General features: G+C 44.2%; 1 protein-coding gene and 1 long non-coding RNA gene across 2 annotated transcripts in view; one reads left to right on the top strand and one right to left on the bottom strand.

Moving 5' to 3' along the window:
* Positions 1–23,129, top strand: part of ADAMTSL3 (ADAMTS like 3) — a 370,467-nt gene that overhangs the window by 329,414 nt on the left and 17,924 nt on the right. The window contains exons 24-25 of the mRNA XM_060005339.1: positions 15,734–15,916; positions 20,950–21,133. Coding sequence (XP_059861322.1) covers positions 15,734–15,916; positions 20,950–21,133 — 367 coding nt within the window. The remainder of the gene's footprint in view (positions 1–15,733; positions 15,917–20,949; positions 21,134–23,129) is intronic.
* LOC132420688 (uncharacterized) overlaps positions 1–23,129 on the bottom strand; it is a 31,020-nt gene that overhangs the window by 5,288 nt on the left and 2,603 nt on the right. The window lies entirely within an intron of this gene.

Here is a 23,129-nt window from a genome sequence, read left to right as displayed (position 1 = left end):
CTTATTTTTCATTCATTTATTCCCGCCAGTTATGTATTTGATAATTGAATACCCATGTGTTCATTTTCATGACTGACAGACAATCTGCTCAAGCCATTTTATTACCATGGGTAGTGTCAGTTCAGGCCTGGACATCACCTCCGACCCCACCCCACCCTGCCCTGAGAGAGTCTGATTTAATTTGTCTGCGATATGGCCTGAGAACCAAGGTTTTTTAAAGCTCCCGAGAAGATTCTAACGTGTAGCCAAGGTTAAGGTTAAGAGCCAGTGCTTTAGCCAGTAACTGGGGCCAAAGTGTCTTCTGGAACTTATCTCAAATGTTGTCTCAAAATGAGAGACTCTCCCTCAGGAAACAGTGGGTAACAAGGAGTGAACCAGAAACGGGTTAAATGGCAGGGCCGGGGCCATGCTCTGGGCTCATTCTGAAGGTGGAATAGGCATGTCAGCATGTTCAAAGGTCCACAAAGGAGCAATCAGCTTCAGTGTCAGAGGGGGTCATGGAAGAGCGGCCTTAAGATGGCTCTTTAAGAATTAGTAGAAACTTTCCAAGTGATAAAAGAGAATAGCAACTAAGTCCCTAGTGGAGAGAAGGCACGTAGAAAATCTTAGCGATTACCCACAGTGAGGTGAGAACGGTGAGGTTCCCGGGGCCGGAGGATGAGCTGTTGTGAGCAGTGGTACCCGTACATTGAAGGGCTTTTGTGCTTTTCTCCTCCAAGAAGTGTCAAAGCTATGGAGCTAGGAAAACCGAATCTTACTCCCCATCACTCCTAAGGAGAGAGGAACTGCTCAGCAGGGTAAGTGGGGCAGCTCAGAGACACAAGAGAAGCGTCAGTGCCTTGAGGGAGGAGGAAAGGGAGCCTTGGGGAGTCAACCAAGCCTTGAGAGATCACCCCGGGAGCTCCACTGACAGCAGCCCACACGTGGTTCCCAGGGTTTGCTGGTGGCCACAGCAAGATCAACTTGTAGGTCATGGTGTATGACTTCTAAACAAGCCATACATCGAACGTAGCTTTTAAGGAACGTATCAAAGCTCTTTGTCGATCCACGTCCCAGCGTTACATTGATAGATTACCAAAATTGATGTTGATCAGGAAGGGCCTCCGAATGTCCCAAGAGTAGCCCCATTTGAGCTGCTGTGCTGGGGTCAGTGGTTGTCACCACTTGTAAACTCCAGCATGCATCCCTGCGCTTGATTTGCACCAGCTTTGACTTTGAGTCTTGTTCTTCAGGGAACCCCTGGAGGTTTTCGGTTTTCAGGTAATATATAGAATAACTCTCAGGGGTCCTTTCTAGCCTGTAAACGAGACCCCAGAGGACACTATCCAGCAGTGAACTGTGTAGTGCTTGTGAGGTGCGACTGTTGGAGTTAAAGAGAACTGCTCAGTCCCAAGCCAAGCAGGAGCCCAGGGTTGCTGAGAGGCCAGGGCTGACCACACCAGGAAGAGGACTTGCTGGCACCCTTCCTCTACGGCAAAATGAACACGTTTCAAAGACCTCTGAGGAAAGACTCTGGATTATGGAATTGGGGCTCGATGCTATGACCCAGATTGTTTCTAAGGTCCTCAGATCAAATTACTTGGGGACCTGATTATGCCCATCTGTTAACGTAATTCTACTAAAGAGGAAGTACTTCCGTAGCTATTCAAGAGAATTCTGTGAATGGTAAAAGCCAGAGCCTTATATCTGGAGGAAGTTCTGGATATGGCCTCATTGAAGGATAATCCTTTATATCCAAAAAACACAGTTACATATCTATTGCCAAAAGAACAAAAGGGTATGCAGTTAACTCAAAAGAGGGAAATGCCTTGCAAAATGTACTGCATTGTGAAGATTGACGCACCAGTCAAGGGTATGTACCTTTTGTGCTAGTAGCTTTGAGATATTCTCTTTGACACTGAAACTGTGAACTCTTGTTCATTTGTTTCATCGATTAGTAACGATTCTCCTTGTGCTTTGCCTACACTGTGTTCAGTTTGCCTCTAATCTTATAAACTGGCAACATCATTTCTTCCCATGCCCTGGGGGTGACTAGTGGTAGCTTAAATGTTCAGTTTTCATCTGTGAAAAAAAGACAGTATGAGTGTTGAGTAGCTGGAGGAAACAAACCAATGAACAAAACATACAAGTGTAATATATGTGATACATTGATAGAAAAATCTAGCATTTTAGAGCAGTCTGAAGAGGCCAAGGATTTTATAGTATAGAATATTTCATGAGCCCTTCAAGGGTGAAGGAAATCTGTCTTTAAACAGTGACTATTTTAAAGACACCCCAGAGGTGCAGACTTTTTGTAACACGTGTTTTCCACAGCCCCTCCAGATCTGAACTTTTTTTCCATAACATTTGCCTTTCAAAAACGATTTCAGCATTGTGGAAACAGAACGTTGAATATTTCAGAGCTGTAAGTCTTGGGGGAAATAGCCTGTCTTTGAGGTTAGATAAATAAGTTTAAACTGTTTCTGACATTTTATGGCTGTTTCAACAGAGCAAACATTTGTAGGTTTGAAAGACCATAAAGAATTCCTTCTGAGTTTCCTCTGGCCTCTGCGGTTCTTTGAAAACATTCACAGGTGAAATGATGCTCTAGGTGCTGAGTTGCAGGGTCAGCTCCTTTCCTCAGCACTGGAGACCTGTCTCCCCCTTTACATCTAAAAAGTTGCCAAGTTTAGTTTTGTTTTCTGAAATTCCTTATCTGTGTAGAACATTACTATCTGTGTAAGCTCAGTATCATACCCTTGCCATGTGGAGGTTTAGGTTTAAATTGTCTCTGGCCCCTGTCAGTTCCAGAAGGGTTTGGAGATTCCAAAGCCTTCTGGAAGTGACTTCGGAGAGTTCTTGGGGGGCTTACACTGCCCTGGACCCTCTGCTTCTCACTCTCTGTTGCACCGACCTGGTATGGTCTCTCTTTTGCCCTCCATCAACCAAGGATGAAAAACTTACTTCCTTGACTGGTTTCTGCTCATAGGAGGACATCCATTAATACCAAGCATTTGGCAAGGTTTTCAAGCAAGGCCGAAGATGCAGGGGTCATGGCAAAGGCATGTCATTACTCAGCCCTTCTTCTCCCTGTTCTCCTTCACCCTCAGCCTTCCTGTCCTCACCCCTAACCTCCTGGGATCGCCATAGGAACTCTAGATTCTTCTCTTCTTCTTACGCAACCCCTGCCTACAAATGCACGCATCTAAACCTTGCAAGATATTCTGAAGGAGAAGCATCACCCTCTTTACAAGACAACCAGAGGGACTTCCCTGGCGGTCCAGTGGTTAAGAATCCGCCTACCGATGCAGGGGACATGGGTTTGACCCCTGGTTGGGGAACTAAGATCTCACATGCCGCGGGGCAGCTAAGCCTGTGCGCCACAACTACTGAGCCCGTACGCCTCAGCTAGAGAGAAGCCTGTGTGCGGCCACGAAGAGCCTGCGCACTGCAGCTAAGACCCCGTGCGGCCAAAAAGTAAAAATAAATAAATTTTAAAAATAAATATTTTTTAAAAAATGAAATGAAAGAGCTCTAAAGCTTAAAAAAAAAGAAAGAAAGAAAAAAGAAAACCAGAGTTATATACTGTAGATCAGAACAATTTCTCCCACCTGTAGTTTGTTCCATTCAGTTTATTTCAACATGCCTGCTGTGTGTAATGCACTGCTCTGGGGTTCCTGAGGTCAATCTGCATGTCTCAGCCCTGAGGAAACTCTCTGGCTGATGGTTGCCTGAGGCCTCATACGAAGTGAGAGGCCCATAGAGTGTGTCTTCTTAGATTGCTGAAAAAAGAGGCCGACTCCCGAGAGGAGTCTTACCCTCCTTGTACTCTGCTGCAAGCCTAGCGGTGGGAGAAGCTGATGTTCGGCGTTCCAGCAAAGCTAGGACCCCAGCACCTAGAGGAGTGCGGGCACATGGTAGGCACTCCCAGAGCATTCAGTGGATGTGATGGATTCTTGTCTGTGTAAAGGTGTAGGCGACTGTTGGTGGGGGGACAGTCTGAGTGGCAGATGTGTCGTCTCCTACACCAAGTGATGTAAGCACAGGCACGGGAGACTGAAAGCAACTAGGAAGTCATAGAGAATCAGAATAACTAGTGACCAAAATGGACTCCAAAAAAATCATGCTGGGAGGTTTCCCTTTTTTAAAACATTTCTGCTGAACGGTAAGTTCTGCTGAGATGAACCGCAGAATTCCTGAGCACAGCGTTCACACCACCATCCTCACCAGCCCCTGCTCCGTGTTTCAGAACGACTGAGATGGGGTGCCTTCAGGGAGCACCCTGAAACGGGAGCTCATTCCCCTCATGGAATCATCTGCAGCTCAGACTTCGGGTCGGCTGAACTGTGGAGAGGCTCTGGAGGTTGTCAGGAGCCGTGCGTAGCCAGAGGAGCCTGGTCACTCCGAGCTAGTGCGGCCAGAGCAGGATGGCACTGCAGGAATTGAGACTGCGCCCCCTAGATGCTCTAAGGTGACGTCCTTCCCTTAGGGTCTCAGCCAGCCAGGGGTGTGAATGCAGCAGAACCTGTTTCCTAAGGCCTTGAGGACGGGTGAGCCCTATGACAGGCAACACCCCCAAAGTCAAGTCCTCCTCTACAGCTGCCTTAGCTTAGGCTGTTATACCGGAATACCATAGACTGGGTGGCTAAAACAACAGACGTTTATTTCTCCCAGTGTTGGAGGCTGGGAAGTCCAAGGTCAAGGTGCCGGAAGGCCCGGTGTCTGGTGAGAACTCCTCCTGGCTTACAGACAGCCATCTTCTCAGTATTTCCTCACATGATGGAAAGAGAGAGAGATCTCCACTATCTTCCTTTTTTTTTTTTATAAGGGTACTCATCCCATCATGGGAGATGTACCCTCATGAACTCATCTAAAGCTCATTACCTTCCCAAAGCCCCATTTCCAAATGCCATCCTATGGGTGGTTAGGGCTCCCACAGATGAATTTGGTGGTGGAGGTGGGAGGAATGAAGCATGAACCATCCAGTCCATAACAAGAGCCTTGAACGCTTTTTTTAAAATTATTATTATAGGAGTATAATTGCTTTACAATGTTGTGTTAGTTTCTCCTGTACACCGAAGTGAATCAGCTATATGTATACATCTATCCCCTCCCTCTTGGACCTCCCTCCCACAGCCGCCCCCATCCCACCCATCTAGGTCATCACAGAGCACCGAGCTGAGCTCCCTGTGCTATATAGCAGGTTCCCACTAGCTATCTGTTTTACACATGGTAGTGTATATATGTCAATCCTAATCTCCTAATTCATCTCCCGCTCCTCTTCCCCCCTTGTGTCCACATGTCCGTTCTCTATGTCTGCATCTCTATTCCTGCCCTACAGATAGGTTCATCGGTACCATTTTTCTAGACTCCACATATATGCGTTAATATACGCTATTTGTTTTTCTCTTTCTGACTTACTTCACCCTGTACGACAGACTCTAGGTCCATCCACATCTCTACAAATGACCCAATTTTGCTCAACATCACTGATTATTAGAGAAATGCGAATCAAACTACAATGAGGTATCACCTCACACCGGTCAGAATGGCCGTCGCCAAAAAGAGCCTTGAATGCTTTCAATTCAACACACTCTTCTGAGCACCTCCTACACGCCCAGGTGACAGCAAGGAGCTCCCAGAAAGATGCGATACTGACCATGACATAACGTGGTCAATGCAATAGTGTGCGCACGAATACAACGCTGTAGGAACTGGGAGGAGTAGACAGGCAGCTCACTGTGGGAGGTCCCAGGAGGTGTGACCAGGCCCATGAAGATGAAAAGGTAGGAACATTCCAGAGTGAAGAGCATGAGTAGGACAGCTGGCATGCAAGGGCAGGCTTGCTGCAGGACACGGAATTGGCTACAGTCTGAGGTCTGTGCAAGGAGAGACCCAGCAGGAGGGTTGGAAAGTCAGGCTAGGAGTGTGGCTGGAGCTAAGTTATGTGGAACTGACAATGCCAGGGCCACGAGCTTCTGAAGGCAGTCAGGGCCCAGCACTTTGCTCCCTCTGACTTTGCATGAAGAATTGTTGGCCCAGGAGTGGGATTGCTGGATCATACAGTAGTTCTGTAATTAGTTTTTTAAGGAACCTCCATACTGTTTTCCATAATGGTTGTCCCAACTTACATTCCCACCAATGGTGTAGGAGGTACTCAATACTCTATAATGACCTATTTGGGAAAAGAATCTAAAGAAGAGTGGATATACGTATGTGTATAACTGTTTCACATTGCTGTATACCTGAAACTAACAGAACGTTGTAAATCAACTATACTCCAATAAAAATTTTAAAAAAACAAGAATTGTTGGGAAGTGGGGAATCCAGCTAAGAGGTTGCTTCAGTAACTAAGGCAGGAACTCTGGCCCTGAGCCACAGCACTGACCGTGAGAATGGAGAAGAAGAGATGATCTAGGAACATCCTAAGTTAGAAGTGATTTTTTTTTCTAACTTGGTGGCAAATGGAACGTGGAGGATGCAGAGGCGAGATCCGGGCGTGGCTCTGAGGCTCCGAGGTGGGGAGGTTGGATAGATGCGGTGCTGAAATGATGATGCGGAACAAGCCTACAGGGAGATGTGGAACAAGTCTACAGCAAAATGAATTTGCTGTGGGACTTACTGCGTTTGAGGCAGCTTTGGGACTCGCGGATGGGAGATGTCCAGGAACTGTTGGTGTTGAACTCGAGGGACGGGTTCAGGTTGGACAGGCAGATGTGGGCATTGTCAGCATAGGAATTATCACTGTGTTCTTAAAAGCTGATGAACTTGGCCAGGTTAGTTGTGTAGAGTGAGGAGGAAGAGGTCGGGCCATATTCTGCTGTGGTCTTATCCTCCTCAATGCAAACTTCTTATCTCCGACATTTTCTTTTGGAATACGATGATGCCAGTTTGTTCCCAGAAGTGCGTGCTGCTGTGACCATTTGGCCATCTGGGTTGTTTTCATACCTACGTTTTTAGTCCAGACGCCCATGGTTACAAGCGTCAGAGACCCACCTCAAACTGGCTCAAGAAAAATAGAGAAGTTACTGGTTCTGGAAACTGAAAAGTCCTAGGGTGCACTAACTTTGGACACATCTAGATTCAGGAACATAAATGATTTCATCAAGAATCTGTCTCTCTCTGGCTCTCAGCACTTTTTTTTTTTTTTTGAGATGATAGAGGCAGATCACGTAGCGCCATATAAGCCATCATAAGCACTCTGTTTTTATTCTGAATGAGATGGAAGCCATTGGAGGAATGACATGATCTGACTTATGTTTTAGGAAAAACACTCTGGCTACCATGTTGAAAATAGACTAGGGAATCAAAGAGTGAAAGGAAGGCCAGTGTGGGAGCAGTGAGAATGGTTAGGAAGATTTTGCAAATTCCAGGTGAGTGAAGCCACCTTTAGATAGCCTGACCTTGACTCCACTCCCCCCTCCAGCTACTGCCTCATTCCTCGATTTCCATCATAGCAAAATGCCTCAAGAGTAGTTTGTACAGTCTCCAATTTCATCTTCCTTCATCCTCTCGTGAGCTCACTCCAGCCAAGTTTATCCACACCATTCAACCTTCAGAGCTGTCGTCAAGGTTACCAACAGGCCCACCATGTAAGTCTGTACATTGCCAATTCAGTGGTCAATCCTCAGACCTTTTACTTGGCCCTTTGACAGTGACTGCATTTGACAGTGGCTATTCCCTCCCTCCTTCGTGAAATACTTTCTCATCAGCTTCTGGGAAACCACGCTCCCAGTTCTACACCCACCGTATCACCTGTTCCTTTTCAGCCTCCTCCGCTGGCTTTGCCTCACATCTCTGATCTCTAAGTTAAGGTACCTCAGGACTAGTCCTCAGACGTTTTCTGCTCTCTAGCTGTACTCACTCCCTCATCGATCTCATTCATGCTCAAGGATTCAAATGTCATCTGTATGCTGACAACTCCTAGATTTGTATTTCCAGCCCAGACCTTTCCTCTAAGCCTAGGTGAACAGATCCAAGTGCCTGTTCAGCATCCCTCAGTGAATATCAGATGTTTCAAACCTAACTTATCCAAAACTGAATGCCTGAGTTTTGCTCCCAAAATTGCTTCTTCATGGAGTTTTTCTCTGAGTCTCAGAAAATGGCAGTGCCTTTATTTCAGTTGCGTGAGCCTAAAATCTTGACATCATTTTTGACCTGCATTTCTCTTTGACATAGCCCTCTATCCATCAATCCCCCATTCCCCAGAGAAATCCTTCAAAATATATCCAGAATCTGAACATTTCTCACCACTTCAGTTGCTACCAAGCTGCTCCAACCCACCATCATCTCTAGGCTGGATTGTAATCACAGCCTCCTCGCTGGTCTCCCTCTCTGCCCTTGCCCCCTACAATCTACTCTCAACGTAGCAGTCCAAGTAGTCCTTTAAAATCAAGAGTCAGAACACACAACTCTTCAAAGCCTTTAGAATAAAAACCAGAGCCTTACAATGACCTATAAGGCTCTCTATGATCTGAGCCCCCACCCGACCTGCCATTTCTCTGACCTTGCTCACATCCCTGCAGCCACAGTGTTCTTTTATCTTTTTCCAAAGTAAGAGAAGCATGCCCTGAAGTCTAGTCTGATGAAGCCTAGGGGACTGCTTCTCAGAATAGTGCTTTCAGATGCAGACTATATATTATAAAGAAAACCAATTATAATCAAAATACAGATATCACAATATTAATAAAGCAAGTATGCGATCTAATAATATGTTTCTTTACTAATGCATTCAATTGAAAAGCTAACATTCATCCAATAAATACCATAGTTTTGAAGTAGTGATGGTATAAAAGATATTGTGAGATATCTGTAAGAATTATAATGTGATATGAAAATATCTGTGATTTCCATTGGCTTCAGCATCCAAGGTACTGCTACCTTGGTTTATTGCTTATGTTCATAGTTGATGGAAATGCTAAATCTCAGCTGGAGTAAGTGGAAAGGTCACAAACCCCTGAATTCCGTCTATGGACCTACATGAGGTTCAGGGACTCCATGGTAAGAACCCTGCTTCAGGGCTGAAGCGTGAGCTGTTCTCTCTGCCTGGAGTGCTCTTCCCCGAGGACCCCGCGTGGCTTGTTTTACCTCGCCGAAGGGCTTTAGTACACCTCTTTTCAGTTTAGAATTGACAGCACTGTTGCTTGCATGCTTCTTATGATAGAGGCGTAAAGAATAAGCCAATACATGTGAAGTGCTTCAGGGTCTCTCACTGCAAGAGGTTTTATAATTTGAGAAAACTCCCCTTAATTGGGACTAGTTGCAGGAGATAAATCTGAATATCCTTAAATTGTAAAATATTTTCAAACTTAGTGTTGCTTTAAAAAATGTTCAGTTACTCAAGAGAGAATGACTTAGCAGAGGTCTTAAAGGAATCCCTTTAATTAATAAATAATTTAAATTCACATATATGGAGGCTAGTTAAGTGTTTAAAAGGATTTCTGAAATGTTTTACATTTTTCGCCTCAAAATATTTACGGAGGTTATTTTCCTCCCAGCTAATACCGCCCTTTTCTAAATTACCACAGATTCCAAAATAACAGTGTCTGAATTTATGAAGATTTTTAATAATAGAGTCAGCATTGTATCTTTGCCATCTGGAAGAGAACACTGGCGTGAATAACCAGGAAGTCATGCTGACGTATCTTTGGGATATAATTTTCTTCTAGTAGATCCATTCCCTAGTTCACTCATTTATGCATTCAGCAAATATTCATTTGTCTACCCTTTGCCAGGCGCTATCCTCATGATCTACTGGAGAGGTGAGAGATTAATGCAGTCATAATGCTCAAGAAGAGTGCTGGTCATAGGAGGTACATAATAAAAGTGAGTTGAATATATAAAGTGACAGGTGGGTGGATGGATGAACGGATGAATTTCTCTCACATATCCTTCAGCTGAAAGGAATCCCAAGAGAAATTTAACCTAGTCTCTCATCTTTACCCTTGACATTTTTGAGCAGTATGGTCTGAGGCTTTCAGGAAACCACAGATTTACTTCTGTGGTCTTCAGGCAAAAAAGAGGGAGACCTGATTTGCTCTTCCTAATGTTACCCTTTGAAATAAAAATAAAGTGTGTAAAAGAGATACCAAGTATAGTCAGCACTGGGAGCAGAGTTGCTGGTTGGGATCTATCTAGATGGGCCAGGAGGAATTTCTACTCATTAGAGCTCTGAGTCAGAATGCTGAGGTTAGGCAGTAAAAATGGCATTGAACTAGCACTCAAGAAGCACACGAGAGCATCCACTGCATCACCAAGGTCAGTCTTAGGTAGTGTATGTGCTGTGTCCCCAAGAAAATCTAGAAAAGCAAGATGATCCATTGGTTGTTCAGTGGCATGTTTTTCAATCTCCACATCTGTGTGATTTTCCAGGTTTCCTTGTGAAATTAACTTCTAGTTGCATGGGATATCTTTTTGCATCCCTTCACTTTCAGTCTGTGTGTATCCTTACATCTAAAGGGAGTCTCTTGTAGGCAGCATGTGGATGGGTCTTGGTTTTTCATCCATTCAACCCCTCTGTGTCTCTGTGTTGGCTTCTATAGAGATGAAGCAACAACCTTTTCCAGTTTTGAAGGAGTAGCCTCATGCAGGAGATGAACCTTGTCATTCAGCTCTGCCTCAGCTCCTGTTTGTCTCTCTAACCTTTGTGCTTGTCCAAGCAGCCTACTACAGTAAGTCCCCTGCATATGAACGAGTTCCGTTCCAAGAGCGCGTTCGTAAGTTTAATTCGTTGGCAAGTCCAACAGAGTTAGCCTGGGTACCCAACTAAGACAATCGGCTATATAGTACTGTACTGTAATAGGTTTATCATACTTTTCACACAAATAATACATAAAAAACAAACGCAAAAAATAAAGAAAACAGTTTTAATCTTACAGTACAGTACCTTGAAAAGTACAGTAGTACTGGCTACATCTCCTCTGCTTTTACTCTTGCTTCCGGACATCCTGGGCTTGAAATAAAGATGCTGTACTACTGTCCTCTATACAGTACTGTACAGTAAAGTACACAAAAGCACAACCACTTGTAGAAGATGCATGCGACGTGACAATGTACTCTAGACACGTGAACTAACTTACGTGATTGGACACGCGAACGCACGTTTGCATCTTTGAAAGTTCGCAGCTTGAAGGTTTGTACGTAGGGGACTTACTGTATGTATTTAATAACTCCTCATAGTTGAGGATGTGCTAAGACCTGTCAGTGTCTCAAACGGGAGGCTCTCAGAACCTAGATTCAGGCTGACTGCAAGCTAGACCCTCAGGATCAGTTTTTCCTTTAAGTATGTAGATATATACAGTCCTGTGGGACTGTAAGTGTAACCCCTGATGCCCACCAGCGTCGGAAGATTTGGAGGGGTCCCCTGGGTGGCAGCTGCCGAAATCAGGGCCCCAAATGAGTGTGTAAGTTCCTTTTCTGGGTGATAGTGGTGAGCTGGCGCGAGGCGGAGGGGGAGTGCCAAGGGGCACTACATTCTACAGCCTACATTCCTTGAAAGCAGCTCTATAGGCCACTAAATGTGAGCCAGACCTGAAGCCAGCCCCTCAGGCCAAAGCTCCAGGACAAGCAAAGAGACCTCCTTCGCAGAAAGACTGGGGGTGTGTTTCAGTCCGTTGTCTGTGCGGTGCCCTGGCGGTGATAGCCTGCCAAGCACTGCCTCTCTGATTGCCACAGTCCTGTGGGACCCAGGAATGCAAGCCGCCACCCCCCGCCTCCTCCCTACCCTCCCACCCCTCCATCCCACCGCTAACCCTACACCCACCCCTTCCAACCCTGGCCAACAGAGCCACCAGATCAAGGAGCATCCCTTGGGTGGCAGCCACAAAAACCAGGGTACCAGATACAAATGAACTTACTTACAAAACAGAAACAGAGTCACAGACTTAGAGAATGAACTTATGGTTAGCCTGGGAAAAGTGTGGTTGGGGGGAGGGATAGATGGGGAGTTTGGGATTGACATGTGCACACTGCTGTATTTAAAATGGACAACACACAAGGACCTACTGTATAGCACAGGGGACTCTGCTCAGTATTCTTTAATAACCTAAATGGGAGAAGAATTTGAAAAAGAATAGATGCACGTGTATGTATAACTGAATCACTTTGCTGTACACCCGAAGCTATCACAACATCGTGAATCAGCAATACTCCAATATAAAATAAAAATAAAAACAGGATACCAGAGGTAAAAACCAGGGCACTGGATGCACGTATAGCTTGCCTGCAGGAAACACTGGCACCCCGGAGCATGGCAGAGAGTGAGCATGAAGACCGCTCCCACCCTCAGAGGTCTCTGCGAGGGATCACAGTCAGCCCCAAGATGCATGTTTAATCAGAAGCCTGCCCCTCGGGCGCAGTCATGATGCTTAGCTCATAGGCCTCCTTCACAGAAAGGAGGAGGACCTGGGTCTGTGGCCTCTTGCTGTGCCCTGGGGGGTGGTACCTGTTTAAGTACTCTTTCTCCATTGGCCACAATCCTGTGGGACCCGCAAGTATAAGCCCCATTGGCCACCAGAGCCATGTGATACAGAGGTGTCCCCTGACAGCAATCACAAAAATCAAGGTGCCAGATAGGAGTATGAGCTCTTTTCTGGGTGACACCAATTATTACGGTCTCAAGGGACCAGGAACACAGGCTCCCCTGTCCTCCAGAGGCATCCGCAGGTGGCAGCCACAAAAATCAGGGCAGACTTGTGTAAAAGCTCTCTTCTGGGAGATCCGGAAGCTCTGGAGCACAGCAGAGGGAGAGCACGACAATGGCGCCCACCGGTCCTCGTCCCCGCAGCGTTCCCGCAGGCTCCTAGGAGTATGTGTAAAATTCGACGCCTGGCTCTCAGGCTGCAACATGCTTATAAGAATTTATCACGCAGGTCTGCTCCTCCTCTTATTTTCCCTGTTTCAGTGAATGGTACCACCCTCTATCTGCACGTCATCCTTAAATCCTTTTTCTCCTTCACTCCCGCATAGAACGTCAGTCACCAAATCCTACTGATTTTTCTTCTTTAATATTTACTAAGTGAATCTATTCTCTCCAGATCCCTCACTCCCACCATTGTTTCAGCACTCTTTGCATCTCACCTCAATTGCTTCTGTAACCACCTAAGTGGTCCTACTGACCCTTGCCTCCCTCATCCCCGTTTTACATCACATCCAGAACGATGTTTCAGAAGCAGCAATCTGATAGTTTCAACCACTGCTTAAAAGAATGAAACTATTTCCTATTTCCTTTAGGATAAATGCCACCAAACTCCTTACTGTGGATAATAAATTTTCATTTTATGGGTACTTGCTGACCTCTGTAGTCATCTCTCCTCACTCCTACTCCATGTACTTTAAGCTCCAGTCATAAAAAAGCAATTTATGATTCCCCAAATGCACTATATTTTCCTTCGTGTCTGTGCCTTTTTGCACGCTGTTCCCTCTAGCTAAAACAGTCTCACCACCACATCCACCCTTCACCTGACATGTTTCTACTTGTCCTAAAGTATTAGCTTAGATGTTCCTTCATGTGAGAAGCTTTCCCCTCTCTCCAGTCTGCATTAAATACAGCTTTTACGTGCCAGTGGCATCCAGTGTTTACGTTTATCATAAGCCCTCATGTCCTTTTATTGCAATCATCTGTTTCCCTCCAAAGGAGGGAATTAAAATTTAAAAATTAAGGCTGGGACTTCTCAGGGAGCTTGGAGAAGGCACTCGAGAATCAGACAGGTTAAGCCTACCCCATTTATTGACAATCTTCCATCTTAAGATCCTAGAAGACCACAAAATTAAGGCTTCTAAAATCAAGTTTCTTAAGGAAACTTAGTTCACATATCCTTAGCACCAGCATAAAGTCTCACATATAATAAGCACTTTGTAAACATTTTTGAATGAGTGAAATAATGGTAATGGTTTATTTCATCTCAAAATATATATAGTCAAAGCTGTACTCAAAGGAAAATTAATAACTTTAAATACTTTAATTTTTAAAAACTCCAATTAAAATAAACTAAATATTAGCTCAAAGGTTTAGAAATTTCCATGTGAGTTAGAAACAGAAGGAAATTTGATTTGACAACAGCTAACAGAAAACAAAAGCAAACAACGTGCTTGAGGATGAAACATTAGTAATGTTCCCTTTAAAGCTGGAAACAAGGCAAATTTGCCTGCTGTAACATGATTCAGCATTGTTCTAGAGACATTAGCAAATACAATGCAATAGTTAATAGAAATTATAGGTATAAATATAGGGAAAAAAAGATAAAATTGTCATTACATATAAGTGATGTGATTGTTTACATTTAAAAAACAAAATCATTTGAAAACTATTCAAAATAATAAACTTTAGTAAGATGATTAGATACAAGATAAAGACGCGAGTGTTCATTGCTTTCCTAATTGTCAGGAATAAACAACTATAAAATATATTTTAAAAGAGCCTGCTTACTATGGCCATAAAAAGTATAAGATGCCTAGGAATCAATCTATCAAGAAATATATAAGACCTACCTACATTGTGGTTAAAAGGTAAGTTCTGGAGTAAACTGCGTGGGTGTGAATCTCAGATCCAGTGTTTACTAGCTGTTGACCTTAGAAAAGTTTATATGTGTTTATATTTGTAGAAGAAACTACATGTGTTTATATTTGTAGAAGAAACTAGAAGAAACTACATGTGTTTATATTTGTAGAAGAAACTACAAAACTATATATATGCACTTGTGATTAGCACTTCTCTGTATATTTAGGTTCTGAGCTAGTTTTGACTTGACCAGCTTCCTCAGCTGTAAGACAGAGCTAACAATGACTGCTTCCCAGGAGTTGGGAATAACCGTGAGAAAGTGTCTCAGTGTTCCTGGAGCATGTGTTTTGCCTCTTGTAAGGTGCATTGCAGATGTCATGATTAGAGCGATGATATCTCTTTCTTGTCAGAAAGCCTTGCCATGTCTGCCATAGCCTCTCTAGCCAGAGCATTGCAGGAAGAAAGGACATCCTCAAAACCAGTAACCCTGCTGGATCACTGGAGGCTGCCCCAGCTCTTAAGAACGAAATGAGATTCCTCTTAGTTTCACATCCCACAGCCCAGCAAATGGCTAAGATTTCTCAAGATGTGGGGGAAGAAATTCTTTCAATTCCTCACGTTCCTCTCTGTGTCCAGAGGTGTTGCTTACAGTCTGCTCACCTCTACATTGACCCAAACTTAAAATGCAATACTTCTTTTTGTTCCCTGAAATTATCCTCTTCCACAAAAGCATGGATGAACAAAATCTACTTCCCTAAAGATTTTGTATTCCACCTGAAGGGAGGAACGTTGCATTGCCTTTTGCACAGCGAACCACTTAAACATCCATATTCGGTATTTTTGTTTCCAAAAGGCTTCTTTGTGACAACCCACTGCTAGGAATTTCTCTGTGTCTCTGCCTCCACATTCATCCGGCTTGATCAGCTCCTCTTTTCCAACCACTCTCCCGTTACCCCCATTCAACTTCAAATTTCGCTCCCTTCCCAATACAGAGCAAGCCCACCCTCTTTGGCTCCTATTCCTTGACTTATATACATAAACCAACCTGGTGCTCAGCAGACCAAAGCCCTTTGCTTCAGCAGCATCCCCCATCTGCCATAGAGGAGCTATAGAAATAGAAAGAGCCGTTTTTCCTATTATATGTGATTAAACCCATTTCCTGACTTGTGGTCAAAATGCTAAATGGTATTTGCATATGGTCCTGTGGCCCTATTCTTAAAGGAGTTTGCCTTTGTCATATTTGTTTTTCTTCCAAAGGTGTCCCTCAACCTAATGTAACTTGGTTGAAGAAAGGAGGATCTCTGAGTGACAATAATTCCTTGCTTTTCAATGGATCCCTGTTGTTGCAGAATGTTTCCCTTGAAAGTGAAGGAACCTATGTCTGTACAGCCACCAATGCTCTTGGAAAGGCGATGGCAACATCCATCCTCCACTTGCTGGGTAAGCGTCAAATTCTTGTTGTCCTTCAAGTGCTTCCTATAATATGTACAAAGTAGGACCTGGTTTTGTTGATTCTGGGGTCAGGGAGTAAACAAGTGGACATTAAATGGTTTTAACTATTGCTGCCACTGCCCACTTACAAACGAGCACTAAATCTAATACTCTGTCTTACCAGTTCTTCTCTTAGAAGGTTGTGACTTTCTTGCTGCTCCTTCTCTGCCTAAGAACCTACGTTGGGATATAAACTTTCTGCCCAGAATCAAGATCCTTCATATTCTGCCTTTACATCTGCTTCTTTTCCCTGACCTCCACTGTAAGCTAGCACTAAACTCTGTTCTAGGCAACGTGGTTTCCTGCCCTGTGTTCCAAACCCCCCTCCACACACACACCCCATGTTGCTTCCCTGAAAGTGTGGCTGCCATTCATATTGCTTACCCAGGAAAAGTGCTCATTGCACTCATACTGCTCACTGCCTTTATCATGTTGCCCCAATACCTCCCATCCTGTAGGGCCAACTGAATTCCCATTTCCCGTGTGAATCCTTCTCTGATTTTTTTGGACCTCTCCTTTCTGTGGTCTCACCCCTTGGTCCCTAAGTCCTAACACACATTGGTCTCCAGTTGTTTCCTCTTTCATTTATGTCTCCTCAGCTAAATTGTGGGTCCCTTAATGGTACAGACCATGTCTAGTATTTCTTTTGCAGTCCTAACAATATAATAGAGTATGAGGCACACAGTAGGTGGCCAACACATACTAATCAATTGAGTCTTAAGACATCTTGTAGTGGGGTCAGTACTGTAATTTGGGGAAGGTCATTGCAGTGAGCCCCCCACACAGGGTGATAAGCTGGCTGCTTCTTCTGCTGTCTGTCAGGGATAAGATCTGGAGCTCACGAAGTCTTGTCACCAGAATGAGCTTTAACTTGCAGGGGTTTGAGGACTCAATAAATAATACTTCTCTTTCCCCCCCAGAGTTTGGAAGTGATTGAGAGTTAATCACAGAAGTCAGTTAGACTGAGGTTAGGGATCATTTATTATTGTCCTTTGTCTCTCCAGCACCTAACACAGGTGTAAGTATTAAATAAGTGTTTCATAAATGAATAAAACTGAGTCACTGGCAGAACTGGTATGAGATTATAGAATCCACAGCCAAACTAAGAGGATGATGGAAAGAGCTTTCTCCATGGCTTTTCTTGTTGGCAGTTAGAGGAGCCCAGAGACATAAATAGATGGGGAGTTGGAATAGGTGTCATGCACAAAGCACTTTGATGTTCCTGAACTCTTTAGATATTTACAATAGCACAGTGTTGGAGGCAGTAATCTTTTTTTTTTTTTTTTTTTTTTTTTTGCGGTACGCGGGCCTCTCACCGCTGCGGTCTCTTCCGCTGCGGAGCACAGGCTCCAGACGCGCAGGCTCAGCAGCCATGGCTCACGGGCCCAGCCGCTCCGCAGCATGTGGGATCTTCCCGGACCGGGGCACGAACCCGTGTCCCCTGCATCGGCAGGCGGACTCTCAACCACTGCGCCACCAGGGAAGCCCAGGCAGTAATCTTTTATCCCGTTGTATAAATTGAGGAAACCTGCTACTCATTGAAAGTTTGTACTAGAGGACTTCCCTGGTGGCGCAGTGGTTACGAATCCGCCTGCCAATGCAGGGGACATGGGTTCGATCTCTGGTCCGGTAAGATCCTGCATGCCGCAGAGCAACTAAGCCCGTGAGCCACAACTACTAAGCCCACATGCCACAACTACTGAAGCCCGCGTGCCTAGAGCCTGTGCTCTGCAAAAAGAGAGGCCATTGCCATGAGAAGCCCATGCACCACAACGAAGAGTAGCCCCCACTCACCACAACTAGAGAAAGCCCGTGCACGAAGACCCAACACAGCCAAAAATAAATGAATAAAGAAATGAATAAACTTATTTAAAAAAAAGAAAAAGGAAAGTTTTTACTAGAGCCCAAATATATAGTCATCTCTTTCAGTGTTCTCCATATACTGCCCTCCTTGACTCTCAGTGCTGATCAGAAGGGCACTGGTGTACCTCCATGTGGCCCTTCCCAAAGAGCCTCTGTGGTCCTCTAGGATCTTAATATGGAAGATTGTCAACAAATGGGGAAGCTTAACCTGTCTGATTCTCCAGTGCCTTCCCCAAGCTCCCTGTGAAGTCCCAGCCTTATTCCTTGCCTCTCCCCCTCTCCACTCATGAGTCTGTGTGGGTGTCTCAGTTCTGCCCTGCACACCTCTTCTCTCAGAAGTCTCTCCAGTCAAGCAGCTTGTGACTTTGGTCACATGACTGAGGAATCAAGAATGTCTTACATCACACAATACACAGCATTCCTCCACCATCCTTCTGCTCTTACACTCATGCACTCCTCACCATGTGAGGTCCCCTGTAAAACATCACCCCTTCTGTTCCCAAAGCTGTCTGGAGGGGAAGAGCCCTATAAGCCCCAGCTGCTTCCTCCAGTCCCTTTTGGAATTCTGGTGAATGTATTTTTTCCTACCTTGTTAGTTAGGCTGTAAACCCTGAAAACATGCAGAGATGCTACATGTTAGCGTAGTTAATAACTCTAACTAAGCCCCCGTGGCTCTCCGCACACCCAGCCCCACACATAGCTCCCAGATCTGTGTGAGCCTGAGTGTCCTGGGACAGAGTATTCTATTGGAAAGGAATTATTTCCCAGGAGTTGTCGTCTTTCAGAACACCCAAGATGGAACAAGAATTAGATAACTTCTAATTGGTAAACAAGTGTTCCTTTTTTTTCCTCAGAACAAAGACAGTCAGGCAGTAAACTTCTATTTCCCAAGGACCATAAACAGCATATGCTCCAGGCATCCACACTGAAACCAACAGTAATGGGCCAACAAGAGAACCCCTACCTTCAGGTCTGGGATTTGGGCTTTTTTGGGGGATTTGCTGGTGGTAAGGCATGTGCTAAGAAAAGGAATTAGTTAAAAGACCCTCCATGTTTTGCACTTTGCAATAAGTAAAATTATTCCTAGGCGTCCAGCCAGCTTTTTCCTTCCCCCTCAACCTTCGGGGGTTCAACATTTTCTTTCCATATTGAACGTTTTTTAAAAAAAATTCACTCCTGAGGAAGCCCACAGAGGTCATATCCCAAATCTGCACCATTATTTGTGGTAATGCAGACATTGGTTTTCCAGTTGCAAAACAATTGCTAACTTGGTAAATATTAACAGAGGGAAGATTTGCTAAGAACTGTGCAATCAATTCTTTCATTTGTCTTCTTTCACAAATATTTTTTTCCACACATATCAGTACTTGGTCACAAGAACCTAATCTAGGTATTTCCAGCTTGCAAAACTCTTTAGGAGGCCAAGGGAGAGAGGTAGAGTTAAGAAAATCAAAAATACTTACGAGAATAAGGTGTAACTTTGTGGGTGTATTCATACAATGAAATGTTATTCAGCAATAAAAATAAAAGAATGAATGACTGATATACAGGACAATATGGGTATATCTCAAAAACATTATGTTAAGCAAAAAAAGCCAAACATACAAGAGTACGTATCATATGAAGTCCAGGAACAGATAGTACTGATGTATATTAACAGAAATGGAGAAGTAGGTTGCCTGGAGGAGAGGGAAATTGATTAAAAAAGAGGCAGGAGGAAATTTTAGGGGTGATGAAATGTTACATACCTTGCTTTGGATCACGGTTACATAAATGCATACAACTGGGAAAACTCATAAAACCACATGCCTGATATCTGAGCATTTTATTGTATATGAATTATACCTCAGTAAAAAAATGCATATATTTTTTTAAAGAAATGCATGTGTGTCCTGCCTTGAATCATCAGGGTGTCTTTGTGAAATGTGACGGAGTAGAAAGAGTTAGATTTGGAGACAGACACACTGGGCCCCAATCCAGCTGAAGGATCTTGGGAAAGTCACTTAGCTTTTTGAAGTGTCCACCTCTGTAAGTAAAACTAATCTAATTCACAAGATGGCCATAAGGATTAAATGAAAATTGATGTTAAAGTGTTTAACTCAGTACCTATCACCTGGAAAATTCTCAATAAACTTAGCTGTTTTTTAAATTTGTTTTAAATAAAGTGTAATCCTGGGGGGGGGGCAACTAAAAATATATTCTCTTCTCCTTTGCAAATGATACCATATGCAGCTTAGGACAAATATTCCAAAATCAAAAGGAAAACCGGGAAAACAATTAAGTTAGAGAACTCAGTCCCTCTGTGAGGGAGCCTGCGGACACAGCTGGTAGCTATCAATTACTTGTGATTATTACAAAAAATCTGGCACTTTCTGTGATCATACATAAATGTGTCATCATCATGTCCTACCTCGTCTTTTTACCAAGTGTCAAAAGTGAAGGAAAAGGCTGCTTGGAAGGGGGATTAAAGTAAAAACCGTTATAATTATTGGAGGGGGTCAGCTTCAACGTTTCTAAAGGAAACTCCCATTTTCACCTTTCCAGATGTCTCCAGGACAAATTATGTATGCAGTTTCAGGAATAATCTGAAATTTAGATTCAGAATTAATGGAAAAGTAAGAATGGAATTGAAATGCAACATTAACACTTCTGCTTAATCCCTGCTCCCTGCTAAACATCTTTCATTTCTTGGCCTGATCCACTTTGGAGAAATAGAACCCACGGGGCATCCTTAGGGCATCCCCTGAGAGACCCTCCACTCTTGTCCTGTTGGCTCTGCTTGGAGAGTCGTGGGGAGCCAGCGCACTGCACAGGATACCTCCGCCTTCTCTCTGGGCTTTTTCTGGCAGATCCAGCTGGTCTGCAGTAGCCCCTCACCCAGGCTGTGGTCCGAGGGCCCCATTCTGGCTGCCATTCCCACCAGTTATTACAGTAAGCTAGCTGAGGGAAAAGGAGATTTAACGGACTCCCTTGCACTGTATGATGGCTTATTCTCTGTCTGCTACTCAGAGCACCAGACAGGCAGGTAACCAGAAAACAGCTGGCGGTGGTCTTTGGCCGGGTTGTCTCCAGCCCATCATCATTTCTCATCTGTCATGACATTCATTTTCTTTCTGCAGAGACTTTCTGGGAGCTTGGTAGCTGGACACATTGTTCTGCCACTTGCGGCCACTTGGGAGCCCGAGTTCAGAGACCCCAGTGTGTAATGGCCAACGGGCAGGAAGTGAGTGAGGCCTTCTGTGAGCACCTCCAGAAGCCGCTGGCTGGGTTCCAGCCCTGTAACATCTGGGACTGCCCCTCGAGGTATGTGTAGTCATCTCATCAGTACCAGGTTTTGGCTTGTTTTAAAATGCCCAGTCATTTGGAATTAATAACTCGACCACTGTGATTTGTTTAGCATGTACCATACAAGGCACTCTGCTAAGTACTTTATGTGGATCACTTCACAGTCACCTCTGAGGTCGATGTCGTTCATTTTCTATTTTACAGATGGAACAACTGCCCTAGGCCGCACAGTTACAAGGGCCAGAATTCACATTGAGGTAGTCTGCTTTCACAGCATCTGCTCTTAATTGCTACCCAAATCTGTTTCCTGCACTCACAATGTACCTTAAGAGCACAGTGAAGCTGATTTCATGGGTTTACCCAGGAGATAAGTCAGCGGGCCAGATCATGAGAGGCACTAGTTAAAAGCACAGTTCTGTAGACTCTACCCCCAGGGGTAAAACCATTACTAACCTTTCTGTGTCACAGACAACACAAATCAATGGTTTTAAAAATGTCCAAAGTCAAACTCATGATCTCCACCAAATCTGATCCGTCCCCAGTGTTCCAGATCACATTGACAACATCCTGAACTCCCACTTTCCTCTCACTTCCATCCGTTCTTGTCAATTCCCACTGTTACCAATGGAGTCCAAGCCATCATCATTCCTCACTAGGACCACTCCAGGAGCCTCCTGAGTTTTGTCTCCTTTCTAGAGTGCCTTGTCCACTCTATAAGAAGAACCATCTTTGAAAACACAAACCCATGGGACTTCCCTGGCAGTCCAGTGGTTAAGACTTTGCCTTCCAATGCAGGGGGTGTGGGTTCGATCCCTGGTCGGGAGCTAAGGTCCTACATGCCTCACGTCCAAAAAACCAAAACATAAAACTGAAGCAATATTGTAACAGATTCAATAAAGACTTTAAAAACGGTTCACATTAGAAAAAAACCTTAAAAAAAAAAAACCCTAAATACAAACTCATCACGATGCTCCTCACTTGAAAAGGGAACCCTCTTGCACTGCTGGTGAGAATGCAAATTGATACAGCCACTATGGAGAACAGTATGGAGGTTCTTTAAAAAACTAACAATAGAACTACCATACAACCCAGCAATCCCACTACAGGGCATATACCCTGAGAAAACCATAATTCAAAAAGAGACCTGTACCACAATGTTCACTGCAGCTCTATTTACAATAGCCAGGACATGGAAGCAACCTAAGTGTCCATCGACAGATGAATGGATACAGAAGATGTGGCACCTATATACAATGGAATATTACTCAGCCATAAAAAGAAACGAAATTGAGTTATTTGTAGTGAAGTGGATGGACCTAGAGTCTGTCATACAGAGTGAAGTAAGTCAGAAAGAGAAAAACAAATACTGTATGCTAACACATATACATGGGATCTAAACAAAAAAACAAAAAAAATGGATCTGAAGAAACTACGGGCAGGACAGGAATAAAGACGCAGACTTAGAGAATGGACTTGAGGACACGAGGAAGGGTAAGGGTAAGCTGGGACGAACTGAGAGAGTGGCATGAACATATATACACTACCAAATGTAAAACACGTATCTAGTGGTGGGAAGCAGCCACATAGCACAGGGAGATCAGCTCGGTGCTTTGTGACCACCTAGAGGAGTGGGATAGGGAGGGTGGGAGAGAGACGCAAGAGGGAGGACATACGGGGATATATGTATACGTATAGCTGATTCACTTTGTTATAAAGCAGAAACTGACACAGCATTGTAAAACAGTTATACTCCAATAAAGATGTTTAAAAAAAATAAACAACCTTCCATGCCTTCCCATTGTTCTTAGGACAAAGGTCAAAGTTCCTGGCATAGGGACTGTGTCTATCTTGTTCATTTTGTCCCCCAATGTCTAAAATAATGCCTTGCACATAGTAAGTGCCCAGTACCTATTTGCTGCCTGACCAAATAGGTGAGTGAAAGAATAAAAGTCTCTGCGTGCTTGGGTCTCAGGCTGCCTTTCTGCCTCATTGCTGTGTCTCCCAGCCTGGTTAT

This window comes from Delphinus delphis, chromosome 2 (assembly GCF_949987515.2).
Source record: "Delphinus delphis chromosome 2, mDelDel1.2, whole genome shotgun sequence".
NCBI classification, from domain to species: Eukaryota; Metazoa; Chordata; class Mammalia; order Artiodactyla; family Delphinidae; genus Delphinus; species Delphinus delphis.
This window is presented reverse-complemented; position numbering and strand designations above follow the sequence as displayed.